Source organism: Cottoperca gobio, chromosome 21 (genome assembly GCF_900634415.1).
Source record: "Cottoperca gobio chromosome 21, fCotGob3.1, whole genome shotgun sequence".
In the NCBI taxonomy this organism is placed as follows: Eukaryota; Metazoa; Chordata; class Actinopteri; order Perciformes; family Bovichtidae; genus Cottoperca; species Cottoperca gobio.
In genome coordinates this window covers 1,420,000-1,434,483 of record NC_041375.1, presented here as the reverse complement: position 1 = coordinate 1,434,483, position 14,484 = coordinate 1,420,000, and the positions used below count along the sequence as shown (strand labels likewise).

The following is a 14,484-nucleotide window of genomic DNA, read 5'->3' as shown; positions in this document are numbered from 1 at the left end:
TTTTGTCCGCTTGGGGTTTCACCTCGCTATATTTGCGTCTTCTCGTCACTTTGTTCTCCATTTTTGTTTTGAGTTTCCTCTTGGACGTGTGCTTAAGATCTTGCACATCTTGCACCTGGTCGCTGAAATTAGTTTTACAGAGGCCGAGATACGTCCCAAACACAGCAAAACAAGAAAATACAAGCAGAGGGCTGCAGGGTCTCTGAAGATACAGTGAGTCATAAGTGATGATTGACAGGGACTAACATATACACATATACAGGGAATATACACACACCATCAAATCATCTGAACTATTTCAGGATTGTATTACTAAGAGCTCATTTTAGGTGTAAAACACTGTTCTCCCCCTCCAAAATAGGCCTGCATCAAAATGATTGTGGCCTCTAACTGATAAATTTGCCACTGAATCAAACACATATGTTATATTTTCTGCTACGCAGGAAGTGGTGTGACTTACACTTCTGGTAGGTCTGTAAAAAAAACGATGAAATCATTTTTAGTGTCAGGAAACAGTGCCGCCCATAGCAAATACACAAACACATTTTGAGTGACACTTGTGTGGAGTCATCATAGTAATGAAGCTCAGGCACCACAGAGACAGACTTTAGTTCACCATCAAGTCCGACCTCAAGATGCACTTTTTCCTGTTTGTTAAAGATCTGAGCATCAGAATGAGCTGTTTCTGACTGTGGCCGGTGGTTTTATACAGTTTTCCTCACAGTGCGTGTGAGAAGAAGCAGAAACGCTGAGATGACGGCTTGCAGCTTCAACATCTACATCATCTTCACAACTTATCTGAGCTTCATCTTCTACCCAAGCCATGGTAGGTTTTTGTTATAATGATCCAATTCTTGCTTTTAATTTTCTTTTTCTTTTTGCTGTTTCAGTCATTTGTATCTCTGACACACTTTCAGACTGACTTGAAAATAAAACTGAACACTGTTAAATCTTTTAAAAGAGAAGGGAAATGGAAGTGCTGACTGAAACATTCACAGAAACGTTTTCTAATGAAAGTGAAGAAACAAAAGGAAAGTCAGATGATAAGCAGGATGTGTTCCTGATCCTGTTCTTTCCTCAGGGTTTGAGGTGATTCAGCCACAGAAACGGACTGTGAACGCAGATCTGTCCGCCTCCATCAGCTGTGAACACACGGCGGACGTCAACTCTGTCGAAGACGTTCGACTCAACAGCAAATCATCGTATGTATCATCATTTCTTTGAAAATTGCTTTGCATAAACACATGTGACACAACACAACAAACCTCTAAATTACAAAACAGAAGAAAAAAACTACGACTGTGTTAGTGTTAAAGCACCAAAACATATGGTTGTTAAATGTTAATGTTAAAATAATGTAAACAGGGGGAAGCAGCTAACCTGTCCAAAGATAACAAAATCCAACCTGTCTCTTCTGATCCATACAATGAAACTGTCAACTACGTCTTTGAGGGATTATGGTCGCAGTTTTGAACACTCAAATTAAAATATTTGACCTGGAACTATGACCTCGTACCTTTACAGCCAGTCTGTCCGATGTAAATTGTTTCGTTGTCTTTGTTTCTTTACAGTATTCCTTATGTTTCTGTAAATGAACCTTGAGATGTCCCATCGTTCCACCCCGACCTTCTCCTTACGCGGACTATAATTAGAAAGATATGTGTTATACATCAAATAACAAATATAATCCGGGAGAAGAAGCCTTTTCCTCTCAAAACGTAATTGACAATGTATGGGAACAAAATGTTTATGAGACGAGGCTGCAGAATCACCCTTTGAGCTCATGTTAAGGTCACTATTTAAGAAACAGTTTGCTGTTGTAATGACTATTGGCTGGTTGGTCTTCTCAGTGAACACATTTATCTCCCAAAGTGTTGAACTACTCTTTTAATTTCTCTCAGAACAAACAAATATAGACTGCTCTGCCAGAAGGGGAAGACAGACTGTAAAAACATCATCATGCATCAAGAGAATCCCAAAAAATGGCTTTTCATTTTACTCAACATCGGGCCAGAGGCCATGAACATGACGTACGAGTGTGAGTTCACGGTGATAAAAGATGATCTGGATCTCACCAAGACGGGAAAACCAACCGTACTCCTGCCAGGTATGTTCAACCCTCTGGACGCTTTGCAGTGAAATGTAAATGTAAAATTAAGCCACATGGTTTACACAGTAACTGTCTTCATTCAATGAAAAACATAGTTGTAGTATTTTTCTTTGTAAACACAGTTTTTAATACCCGAATTAAATATTTTTGTGACTCAATTTTCTTTTGCAAGCAAACTTTATACGGCTTTAACATTTTATTTCAAATCTTCACTTTCCAAATCCGTCTCTGTTCATGCTTTTAATTAAGAACCGTGTTTGAGTTTGTGCTGCTGGTCAAACAGATCAACACTGTATTTGTGTGCAAACCAGTGAAGTACAAATTGCCTTTCCATGTTTTTATAAGGTCAAAAGGAAGTGGCCTGTGCTCCTCTTCCTCCTCCTCCTGCTCCTCCTCCTCCTCCTCCTCCTCCTCCTCATCAGCTCAGGTGGATTCTGATTGGTGTGCTGGCTCTGATGTTCCTGTACAGCTGTGTCATCACCTCCATCTACATCATACTGAAGGTGCCTGTCTGACTTATTAAGACTTATTATCTCTCTCACTTGTCATATAAGGAAAATACCACACACACTTCATGACTACACGTCAGGAAATGTGTCCATGCGGCACTAAACATGAATGAATGAAATATGAATGAAAAGAAAAAATGGCAGTTTTAAAAGTGGCAGTTTCACATTTTATTTCTTAGTTTGGTGCGATTTGGTAAACAAGCCTTCATCTGAGCCTAACTTCAGAGCGATCATGTACGAGGAAAGTGACTAATATCAAGACTATAATAGGAAAGAATCTCTAATGTGAGAGCCAAAAGAGAACAAAATCATCTTATTCATGAACTATTCACCCATTGTTAACTGAATAATGCTTTTAACTATAGCAGCTACAACTATTATTATTATTATCATTATTATTTTTTTTATTTTTTTTATCTCCCATGATGCTGTCTGCGTCAGAGGTAAAGACAGCTTCGGTTGTCTTTAACATTACTCATTGAGCTCCATATTTTAGAAAATTAAAACCTAAGAAATGTGTTACTTTTCTGTTTCTGTGTTTCAGTGCAGCAACACAGATCCCGAGAACTCCACCTACGTAGAAATGAGGAAAGCTCCTCGGCTAAGGAATCAACCGTCGGACATTTATTGTGGGTAGCTGACTCGTCGTTCTGAGTCATGAGAGGCGAAACATGAGAGTCATCATAGTTGCATTCATCCCTGAAGAGAAACAGCAGGCTGAGACTTTCTGAAGTCTTCTACTGTACATTTGTTTGTCTTTGGTTTTACAGTATGCAATGTAGCACCATGACATTATCTATTATATTGGATATATACAGTATATGGATATGTACGTTTTATTATACATTTTAACCTTTTTCAATGCTACCAACACCCAAGTTAATAGAAGCTATATGTTGCTTACACTGGGAGACTTCATGTATACCTCCACATGTTTTCTTTTTCAATAACTTTTAATTGAACAAACAGTATATGGGGAGTGATGGGGACGCACATCACTTAGTGGATGTAAACTCCACAAAGTCCACAGCCCTAACAATTATTATTGCTTATAATTCTACTCAATTGTGTTTATTTCCTTTTTATATTTAATGTATTTTATTTTACACTATATAATTTGCGTTGCTTTTTTTGGACACCACAGTGTCACTCACTTGCACATTACAATGTTAAGACTATTATTAATACTTTTCTTTATTATTATACATTTGTACTGGCTGCTGGTTGTTTTTTGGTGGACCTCTGTCCAGGCTAGAGTAGCACTTTAGGGCTTTGGTTGTATGAGGTGAGAGAATTCATGCTATTACTCCTCCTTCAGTGGACGGGGGCCTCCTGAAGGGAAGTTGCTTCAAGGTGAGACCTGCAATGGGCCAAATGACAAGTCTGGGTGCAGCCCAAAGTGGTTCTGCCTTTGAATAGTGAGGGAAAGGAAGGACGATGATAAATAAATCCATACATAAGTGAATAAAATAAAGATGGACTCTCCAGTCACCTCCCTCTCTGCTGCTGTTATTGTATAATGTAATTGTATTAATTACATTATGTATTAACTACTGTGTCTCGTTTGTCCTGATGTCTGAATGTATCTTTAATGTCATCAATGAGAATATAAAGGACAACCCTATCCAAAACTATCCTTTCAAACTAAAAGCAAGAAAAATGCATGCATGTGCAGCAACATTTCCAGTCCCAGTGTCTTTTAAAATGCAGGTATAAGTAAGAGCATTATACTGTATATGGTTAAAGGACAGCAGCATTGTAGATGTAACACTGACAATGGACAGCAGATGGAGACAGTGTCAGTCTCACAGATATTATAAATGCACATACAGTAGATCCCATACTGTAAGGATCAAAGACAACATCTGGCATTTGTTGATTTTTAACCTTTCAGTTCATTTTCTTAACATATATTTGGATAAAATACAATACCATACTCTGGATAGACCCTGATCTTAGTCTCCTCTTAGACAGTTTAGTCAGGTACAGTAGAAGTATTTGAAGAGTAACAACAATATGTTTGTTGGATTTCTAAACCATGGATGTGAAAATAAAATATCACAAGATTTTGACCTGCGAGAGAAGGATACTAATAAGGGCAAACAAACTAATTACCACACATTCACACACAAATATTCCTATTAAATGACTTTAATGAGTTGTTTTTATTGAGACATACGTAGGTCGACAGCTACTGAGCTGTACTAACAATCATCAATGTCTGCAGCAGGAATTAGTTCCAAATATAGACGAACACAGATAATTCTTCTCACGTTCACAGGGATGTTGTGAGACAATGAAACAAACTAGAACAAAAGCATCCTGTAATCACTGTCTGAAGGTGGACTGGTGATATTGCAAACATGTGAGTGAGGGTGTGGAGCTGCCAGAAACAAAACAAACACATCTCATGTCATTTATTTGAAAGGAAACCTTCCAGCTGTCAAACTTAAACATACAAATGCGCCTCTAAAAATGTTATGTCATGCTTGTGATGCTACATTGACTATGTTCACAGAGCTATGTGTTCTTCACTGGACAACGTTACAGATGTAGTAACTGATTTACACATTACTAAAGTCTTTACTATCAGACATTTCTTAAGTTTAAGTGATGCAACCTGATTTAGAAAATCACTAGTTTCAAACTATAGAAGAACTTACAAAGAACTATGTTGCATCATGTGTTGATGTGTGGACTTTACATCATATATTTACATTGGATAATGGAGGCTTCTCTTTACACCTCTGATTGGAATTATCCCTCTGAGATTAGAGTTTGCAAAGAATACAAGAAGGTGTGAATCCTTAACGAGAGAAATTCACAAGAGAGCAATAACTATACGTGGATGTTTGTTGTGTTTGACACGAATCCAGTCTAATGGGCATCATTAGTCAGGTAGAAAGTGAGTGTGAGTGTGTGTGTGTGTGTGTGTGTGTGTGTGTGTGTGTGTGTGTGTGTGTGTGTGTGTGTGTGTGTGCGCGCGTGCGCGTGTGTGTGTGTGTGTGTGTGTGTGTGTGTGTGTGTGTGTGTGTGTGTGTGTGTGTGTGTGAAAGAGAGAGAGATGGATAGAAAAGCATATTGTAGGATACAAATTATTATTATGTGTGAGATTCTTGAGAAAAGTTAGGAATTATTTGTCTTGTCCTTGGGTGAAGCTTCCCAAGAATCTTCCAACTCTGCGTTCTCCACAGACGATATGTTGGTGGTGTTTAGGAGTTTCATTAAAGTGTTGCTTCCACTGCCCGACAATATCATTGAGGCCAAAAGAAAGTCCATCTCTGTGTCCTTCCCAGACCCCTTCCTGTCTCTCTTCCTTGTTTCAGAAGACCCCTGGGCCAACCAAGCAAGTTGTCAGGTCGGCTTCAATGACGTTCTGACCAGAACTCCCAGGAACTGCCTCCACAGTGCAAGTTTTCAACATGCCACATTTCTTTTCCATGTCCCCAACTTGCGCCAACGTGCATGAGAATGTTCAAAGACAGAGGCCTCCCTCAAACATTCCCAGTTCAACCTCTGACACTTCTGGTTTTACCAAGTTCCTCCAACTGTTTCATTCACCACCAGATCCAACTCATCACCAGGTGAAGGTCAGTTGACAGCGCTGCTCCTCTCTTAACCTGAGTCCAGGACATACGGCCGCAGATGTAATGATATGATCACAAAGTTGACCATCTAATACAAAAGGTACCATGACACATTGTTTTGTATCTGTTCTGTGTACTCGAGCACGGTGGATTTTATAAGAAACTGTGAGGTTAAAGTCCCAACTTCTAGATGTAATTTGAATGTGTTTATTTCCACATTAGAATATCAATGTAGGAACTTGTATGTCATTTTAATATATGACTGAAGACTTTGACCCATACACATTAGCAGACATCAGGTGAAGTTGTTCCAGGCACGTAATCCAGCCATTTTGTATGTGAACACTTCTTAAATTGTGTGTCTTTTGGGCTAACATTACATTAGTGAAATGTAAATGTCCATCATCTAGTTGTGTTAAATTGGAATACCTTACCAGTACTCAGTTTTTTGTCTGTTATGACTTGTTATTATTATTACTACTATTATGTACACTTTGAGTCAGTTTAATCTTGATGGTGCGTTCACACCAGATACAAAGCTAATGCCAAGACAGCAATAAACGTGCTTAAATGCTTTGAATGCCACAACGCAAATGAAGCAACGCAAATTAAGCAACGCAAATGAAGCAACGCTTCATACGCAAAGAGGCAAAATGCAAGGAGAACAACGGAACAACCAATTTCCTTCGGCCTGCACCCAGGCCTGTGTCAGGTTCACAGATAAAGACACTGGAACCATAACATTTTCCAGCCTTGATCTTCCACAACCCACAGAATCACCAGAAGGTTAAGTAACCATCTGTGGACTGACTGTTAACTCGGCCTATCACAGCTTCCAAGACTGTTTAGCTTTAACTTCTGTCAACCGCACTGCTAAGTTGATGTTAGTATTGCTTCACGCAGACACAAGGCCTTGCATGTAAAACTAACCCCCTTTTCTAACCCGACACTATTATCCTGCACAGATCACGTACAATATATTTTACGATTTGCTATTAAATATAGTTCTTAGCTTCTGGTCTCAATACATGTGTTCAGATAGAACAAAGATGTTCAAAGTTCCCGCCTACATTTTTTGTTCAGAGAATACAGGTAAATGGCAGAGGTGCTGGCGACAATGTTTGAATCTGCCATATTTGTTGTCTTTCCTTTGTTTGTTCTGCAGGCCTTGGTGTGGTCACGGCCCTATCGGCTGCCTGAATGCAAGAAGAAAATTGTTCAGCCGGAGCTTCTGGCCATGCTAGAGATGGGGGTAATAGAAGAGTCCAACAGCGGCTGTTTCTTCCCCGGCATGCTGGTGCAAACCCGATGGGTCAGTGTGGTTCTGTGTGGACTATCGCAGGGTGAATGAGGTGTCCAAATTCGATCCCTACCCGATGCCCTGGGTCGACTAACTGCTGGGTCAGCTGGGCACGGTTAGTTTTTACACGACACTGGATTTAACCAAGGGCTACTGGCAGATTCCTCTGTCTCCAGAGTCCAAGGAAAAAACAGCCCTTTCCACTCCGTACAGATTGTACCAATCTGTGATACTTCCATTCGAGTTATTTGGAATCCCAGCCACGTTCGAGCGGCTCATGGACCGGGTGCTGCGTCCCCATTCTGCACACACTGCGGCCTACCTAGATGATGTCATCATCCACCGCGAGACGTGGAGGAAGCATGTGCAGCAGTTGGGGGAAGTGCTAGAGTCCCAAAGGAGAGCGTGGCTCACGGCTAACCTGAAGAAGTGTGCGGTTGGGCGAAGGGAGGTACGGTATCTGTGGTACCATTTAGGTGGCAGGCAGGTGCGGCACCTTGCGTCATTATCTTCTGCGACGTGCCTTCACCCTCTAGTTGGACCATGCCCTGCTTCAGTGGCTCCACTGTATGAAGGATGCCAACTTTGAAATGAGTCAGGCGAAGAGTGGGAGTGGCTCAGCTTGGGATCAGACAGCTGGACAGAATCAAGTCATCAGAAACACAATGCTGCTGGTAACCTGGTTCTGGTCTCTTGCAGTAGACTGGGCCCTGGAGGGTCGATGAGAGCGGGTTACGGCCATACCACCCTGAACACGCCCGACCTCGGCCGATCTTGGAAGATTGGCAGAGTGGGCCCGGCCCAGTGCTGGTGGCGGGTGGTGATACGCCTTCCAAACCAAAAGGTCGTAAGTTCAATACCAGGGCTGTACCATTGTACCCCTGAGCAAGGTACTTAACCCTGAGTTGATCCAGGGAGACTGTCCCTGTAGTTAGTTCACTGTAAGTCACTCTGGATAAGAGCGTCTGCTAAATGACCTGTACTGTACTGTACTGCTGAGAAGCATTTGTTTCGCAGTGTCTGTTGGACAATAAACTGTTTGTTTTCCCCATCCCTTCTCTCCTTCTGTATTTTTTACCTGGCTGTGGACACAACCTCCACAACCACCCATCTAAAGGAACAATTGATAGCCATAATTAATGTAGACTTATAGTTTGAAGGCTTCTACAGAGTTCTGGCCCGGTGTACATTGAAGTGACATTTCATACACACACAAATTACGGGATCAAGTTCTTTATAAATTATCTGTTTATTGTACTAATAACTATAAAAATAAACTATTAAAAAGTAAGATAAATGTTAAATGACATGAAAATGTATTGTTTCACTTGCCGGTTTTGATCAACAGATGTGAAGTTGGAGCAGGTTGAGTTAGGACCTTGGCCTTGGATTAGAGCGATCTACTCCATCTTTCTCTCCCTCTCTCTCAGCTGTTGTTGGGACATCTCACCCTCTCTGTGGCTGGGGTTTGGGTCGTTTGACGAGGAGAAGCGGTAAGAAGAAGAAACACGAGAAGAGATGATCTGTGGCTTGCTTGTAGTCTTATAGACTTCTGTCGAGGGGTCCAGTATCACTGGTGTAAAGAGCTGATCACTCCTTTTTGTGAAGCAATCTGATTTGATTTATTTGTCCTTTTCACAGGATTAGAGTTGATATGCTTACTTCGCATGTTTAATTCTTTCATATTTGAAAGTTGCTCTGTTTCAGGTGCAGATTGCACCAAACATTTGACACAAACCACTGAATAAAACCCTTATCAATTGAATTCAAATTAATTAAACAATCACTCAACAAAATAGATGCCAACCTGTGTTCCTATGACAAACTAATATGCCTATACCTATACCTATATATATATATATATATATATATATATATGCATATGTATACCTTTATACACAAATGAGTGAAATAGCATTTATTTTTATAGATTTTTTAGCCTTTATTTATACAGGTAAAGAAAACTCATTAAGAAACAGGGTCTCATTTTCAAGAGAGACCTGATCAAATGGCAACAGCACCATACAAGTTACAGACTTACAGGACACTAAACACAGAGCATCGAACTAATGCAGGACAGTACGGATATGTTTCGTCACGGTGTGAGCAACAGGAGTAAGGAGCGGGAAGAGAGGTGACACCTCCACAAACCCTCATTTCCTGTATCAAACTCAACATTCAGCAAAACTTCCTATTATTACAACATGTTAGATCAGCGTGAAAGGTCAATAAAATTAATTGTATTTTGCCTTCAAATATTTATTTGTTTTAATTTGTGTAAGTCTTTGTGTGTGTTTTCCTTATCTATGATTACATTACAGATCATGATCAGGAATGTGTGATGCTCCTAAAACACGGAGGATGGGGTTGTAAATGTTTTGTAGTTTAATATTCTTCATTCAGTTCCTGTTGATTTGTTCTAATAAAGATATCATAATATTATGTAATAATGTAGGGTTGGAGTCACCAATCTTTCCTACACTGTTGTAATTGAGTCACTGAAGTAAATTCAAAAGGTGTAATGGCTGAAGAAACAACGTGTATGTTTATATTTTCAAACCTTCATGAATCACGTTCAAGAATCATGATGCCGTGGGGTCAACACCTCGAGGGTCACACTGTTTTCAGACACGGCCGACACACGACTGACATTGCCTTAGTAACTACAGAAAACAAAGTACAGAGGAGGGACTTCATTCTTTGCTGGAGAAGAACATAGCAATAGTCTGGCATGAGAGATGAGAAGAGATAAATCAGCTGTATAACAGAGAGCTTTGCCAGAACTCAGCAGCTTCCAAACACCTCCCTCTGCAGATGGAGACTTCAGAAGGAGCTGAACTCTGCTTTCCACAACTCAACAATTCCTGCAAGAAACCCATACCAGCTCAGTCAGAGGCCATGCTCACTTACACCGTGGTGTCCTTCATCTCTCTGCCCACTGTAGCTCTCAACCTGCTGGTCATCATCTCTATCTCCCACTTCAGGCAGAGACACACGTTTAAGATTCTATATTTTCATATTAGATGTTTAAAATAATTAGGCCGACGTGTCTTTTTTTACATATGAATGTTTTAGTTAATATTAATTCTGTTGTAAAATATTAAGTATTCAAACATGATGTTGTGTGACATAACATTTTGAATAATTTCATGACAATAAGAATGTCCTTTGTTCTACTGCTGTTACTAACAAGCTACTATTGATGATAACCTCATACGTGATGATATTCTTCCTCTCCAGGCAGCTCCACACCCCCACCAACCTCCTCATCCTCTCCCTGGCTGTCTCAGACTTCTTCGTGGGCCTCCTGCTGATGCCTGTTGGAATCATTTCAACAGATGCTTGCTGGTTCCTGGGTGACCTAATGTGTGCTCTGTATTATGTTGCAGATGTCATCATTACATCTTCTTCAGTTGGAAACATGGTGCTCATATCAATTGATCGTTATTTGGCTATTTGTGACCCTCTACGTTACACCACCAGAGTTACTCTGAACAGAACAAAAGTCTGTGTTTGTCTCTGTTGGATTTGCTCTTTTCTCTATAATTGTCTCATTTTCAAGGACTTTCTGAGACAACCTGATTCATATAATTCCTGCTATGGAGAGTGTGTATTTGTCATTAACTATATCACAGGAGCTGTTGACTTTGTCTTTACCTTTATTGGCCCCGTTACTGTCATCATAGTTCTGTATATGAGAGTGTTTGTGGTGGCTGTGTCTCAGGCTCGAGCCATGCGCTCTCATATTGCAGCTGTTACACTCCAGCGTTCAGTTGGTGGAACTGCTAAGAAATCTGAGATGAAAGCAGCCAGGACTCTCGGTATTGTTGTAGTTGTGTTTCTAATGTGTTTCTTTCCATATTACTCTCCATCACTGAAAGGTGAGGATATGGAAGAGAGCAGTTCATCCTCACTTGTTGCAGTCTGGCTGCTGTATTTTAACTCTAGTCTAAACCCAGTGATGTATGCCTTCTTTTACCCCTGGTTTAGAAAATCTATCAAACTCATTGTTACCTTTAAGATACTTCGGCCTGACTCTTGTGATACTAAAATACTGTAGAGACAGACTGGAGAAACAGCGTTGTTCTTATATGTTTATATTGTCAAACCTTCATGAATCATGTTCACTATCAGACAATCATTGTGTTCATTGTCATGACTTCATCTGAAAGTATAATCCAACATGCTTCTGTCATTACCTCTGCCAAGGAAGTTATGATTTGACTTGAGTCGGTTTGTCACAGGGCTGTTACACAAATAATGTTTTCACTTTTGTTGTATTTAGTGTCAGGGCTTTTGTGCTGCATTCATGTAATGTCTGTATAATCTGAAACATTAGTTCTATAACCGGAAGGCGTAGGGAGGCAACCCTCCCGTCCACCGGGGTGAACACCAACGTAGCGGCGCTCAGCAGGGGACTTGTGAGTATCCCCACACCCGCCCGACGCCTCACACCTTGGGCACAACAAATACCTAATACGTATGTGAGTAGAAATTGCTAAATTCATAAGAGATGGAGACTAAATAACGGAAATCCCAAAACGTATAACTTCAATAAGACAGTCAGATATCAATGCAAGAGGAGGAATTGCATTTCTTTATTTTACATACATACTTACTTACTTACTAAGAACATTAAAGAAACAATTCCTTCTAGATTAAAGAAATAAATTCTTCACAGGAGGAAAATATTACAATGAGTTAATATTCATTTAAGTTTGTTTCCAAAGAGATTGTTTTAATGTAATAACATGCTGGAACAATGCACACAATATGTCATTATATGTTATATGATTTTCAGGACCCTGATCACAGTCTCTAAGTTACACTCGTTCACACCTGGAGGCCTGGTCAGTGTGCTGGGTCCTCCTGGTGCAAACAGGAAGCATGAAAACAGAAAGAGGAGGACAAAGAGAATAAAGTCACTGCAAACAAACATCTGTCACTTTTAAAAAGTTACTCTGTTCTTAAAGGAGAACAATGTCAAAATAACTGCCATAACAATGGTATATTTTTATTTTTATTATTATTTATTTTATTAATTTCCACTTTACATAATACCATTGTTGTGATTGTAAAACAAAAATGTAATTATTTTATTTATTCTAAAAATAAACAAAATTCCATAGTCTGGGATTAGTCAATGAAAGTTTTTATTTAAACTTAAGTAAGTAAATTTTATTTTATTTATTTTTTATTTTTTGTGCAGATAAAAAAGAAAAGAAAAATGTTTTAAATGTATTACCTTAGAGGACAAAGGTAAAGGTCCTCTTCCTACTCTTTAAATGCCAGTTTGTTTACATGATATCATGGTGGGGGAACTAAAAACGTGTGTTTCTGATGCGTCTCCAGCAGTTAGCAGTTACCAGCACGTTGATCCATTGAGAGTCCGAGTAGATGAACAGAGCTTTCCTGTCCGACCGCAGCACCATCACGTTCTCCCCCCGCAGCCTCCGCATCTGTCTCTCTCCGTCTGCAACAAAGATCTGAACAGAGACACAGAAATACGTTTATATGAAGATGTATGTTTTTAATTGTTAACCAGCCTCGTGAAGCACCTCATAGAAGATTCCTCTACGTCACTAACAGCGAAGGGGAAGTGAGTTCAAAGGAATATTTCACGCCTAAAGCAGCATTTATATATCAATAAATCCTAAAACCTCAATATTCAAACTAAGTAATTGATATACAAATTATACACCATCTGTTTAAAGATCTGTGTGTGTGTGTGTGTGTGTGTGTCTGTGTGTGTGTGTGTGTGTCTGTGTGTGACTGACTGACTGACCGTCTGGACTCTGTTCAACAGTCGTTCTGGGGTTTGAACCCGTGAACAGTTGCATTTGGCTGGACGCCCCCGGTGTCCTGCGTCCCCCTGCAGGCCCGGCAGGACGAACACTGCAACACAAAGTATCATCTTGTGTATAAACAGCATCAATGTGACGACATGTTCAGCTCATATTTACTATATTTCTCATTTTAACAGAATGTATTGTTCTCGCTCACGAATGGATTCCAATTTCATCTTTTTCATTCATTTAAAAAGGTATAATACGTATTATTTACGCATTAAAATGTCTAAAAACGAGTAGACCTGTTATATATTTTGTACTAAAATTGTCCAAAATGTTTTTTTAACAACTTTCAGACACAGAGAACTCCATAATCTTAATAAAGGGAACGATACGTCTCTTTACAGGCGACTGATCATGTGTCAGTGTTGTTGTCGTCTCCAAGAAATAAATCATGAATTGTTTTTTTTTATCCACTTTTAATCCACTTTTTAACTTTTTAGATCCTGGTCGTATACTATAAATAAAATACAAAAACTGATTTTCCTGTATTTTTACTGCTACGTTTCCAGCTACAGAGATGCAGATCCAGAGTCACATTTGTCACATAACCTCGCTGCTGTCACGCACCTTGTCCAGGTGTTCCAGGCTCTCGAGTCAGACCTAGCACTCCTGCAGAACCAGGATGGCCCAGCTTTCCTGAAAGTCCACGAGAACCCTTCAACCCCCTGTTAGTTGGATTCAGGAGTTCCTCAAAGTGCTCCTTCCACCTTCTCAGTCGAAGTCAACACGGTCCCACCCTTGCTGTACACAGCTCGGATGGTTCACTGATTCCCCCTCCTGAGGTGCCATACAGTTTTTCAGATGCACCTTGGAGCCGACCGAAAGTCCTTCTTTATAGCTTCTCCAAACTTCTCCCACACCCACTGCTTTGCCTTTACCAGGACAGAGGCTGTCGCCCTACGAGTCCGTCGGTAACCTGCAATTATTTCCGGAGTCCTCCTGGATAACATAATCCGGAAGGACTCCTTCTTCAGTCAGACAGCTTCCCTGAGCACCGGGTCCACCACGGTGTTTGAGGGTTACCGCCCCTTGAGGCACCTAAGACTTTGAGAGCAAATCTATTCACTGCAGCTTCAGCAATAGAGGTTTTGAACATTGCCCACTTAGGTTCAATGCCCCAAACCTT

General features: G+C 40.2%; 2 protein-coding genes across 2 annotated transcripts; both read left to right on the top strand.

Annotated features, from left to right (window-relative positions):
• Window positions 1–554: 554 nt before the first annotated feature.
• LOC115026617 (uncharacterized) lies at window positions 555–4,122 on the top strand. Its single transcript, XM_029459496.1, has 5 exons — window positions 555–826; window positions 1,082–1,202; window positions 1,902–2,107; window positions 2,456–2,613; window positions 3,164–4,122. The coding sequence occupies exons 1-5, from the start codon at window positions 754–756 to the stop codon at window positions 3,254–3,256; spliced, it is 651 nt and encodes a 216-aa protein (XP_029315356.1). The 5' UTR covers window positions 555–753; the 3' UTR covers window positions 3,257–4,122.
• Window positions 4,123–10,320: 6,198 nt separating this feature from the next.
• LOC115026404 (trace amine-associated receptor 13c-like) lies at window positions 10,321–11,566 on the top strand. The gene is made up of 2 exons (XM_029459234.1): window positions 10,321–10,490; window positions 10,747–11,566. The coding sequence occupies exons 1-2, from the start codon at window positions 10,321–10,323 to the stop codon at window positions 11,564–11,566; spliced, it is 990 nt and encodes a 329-aa protein (XP_029315094.1).
• The last annotated feature ends 2,918 nt before the right edge of the window (window positions 11,567–14,484 follow it).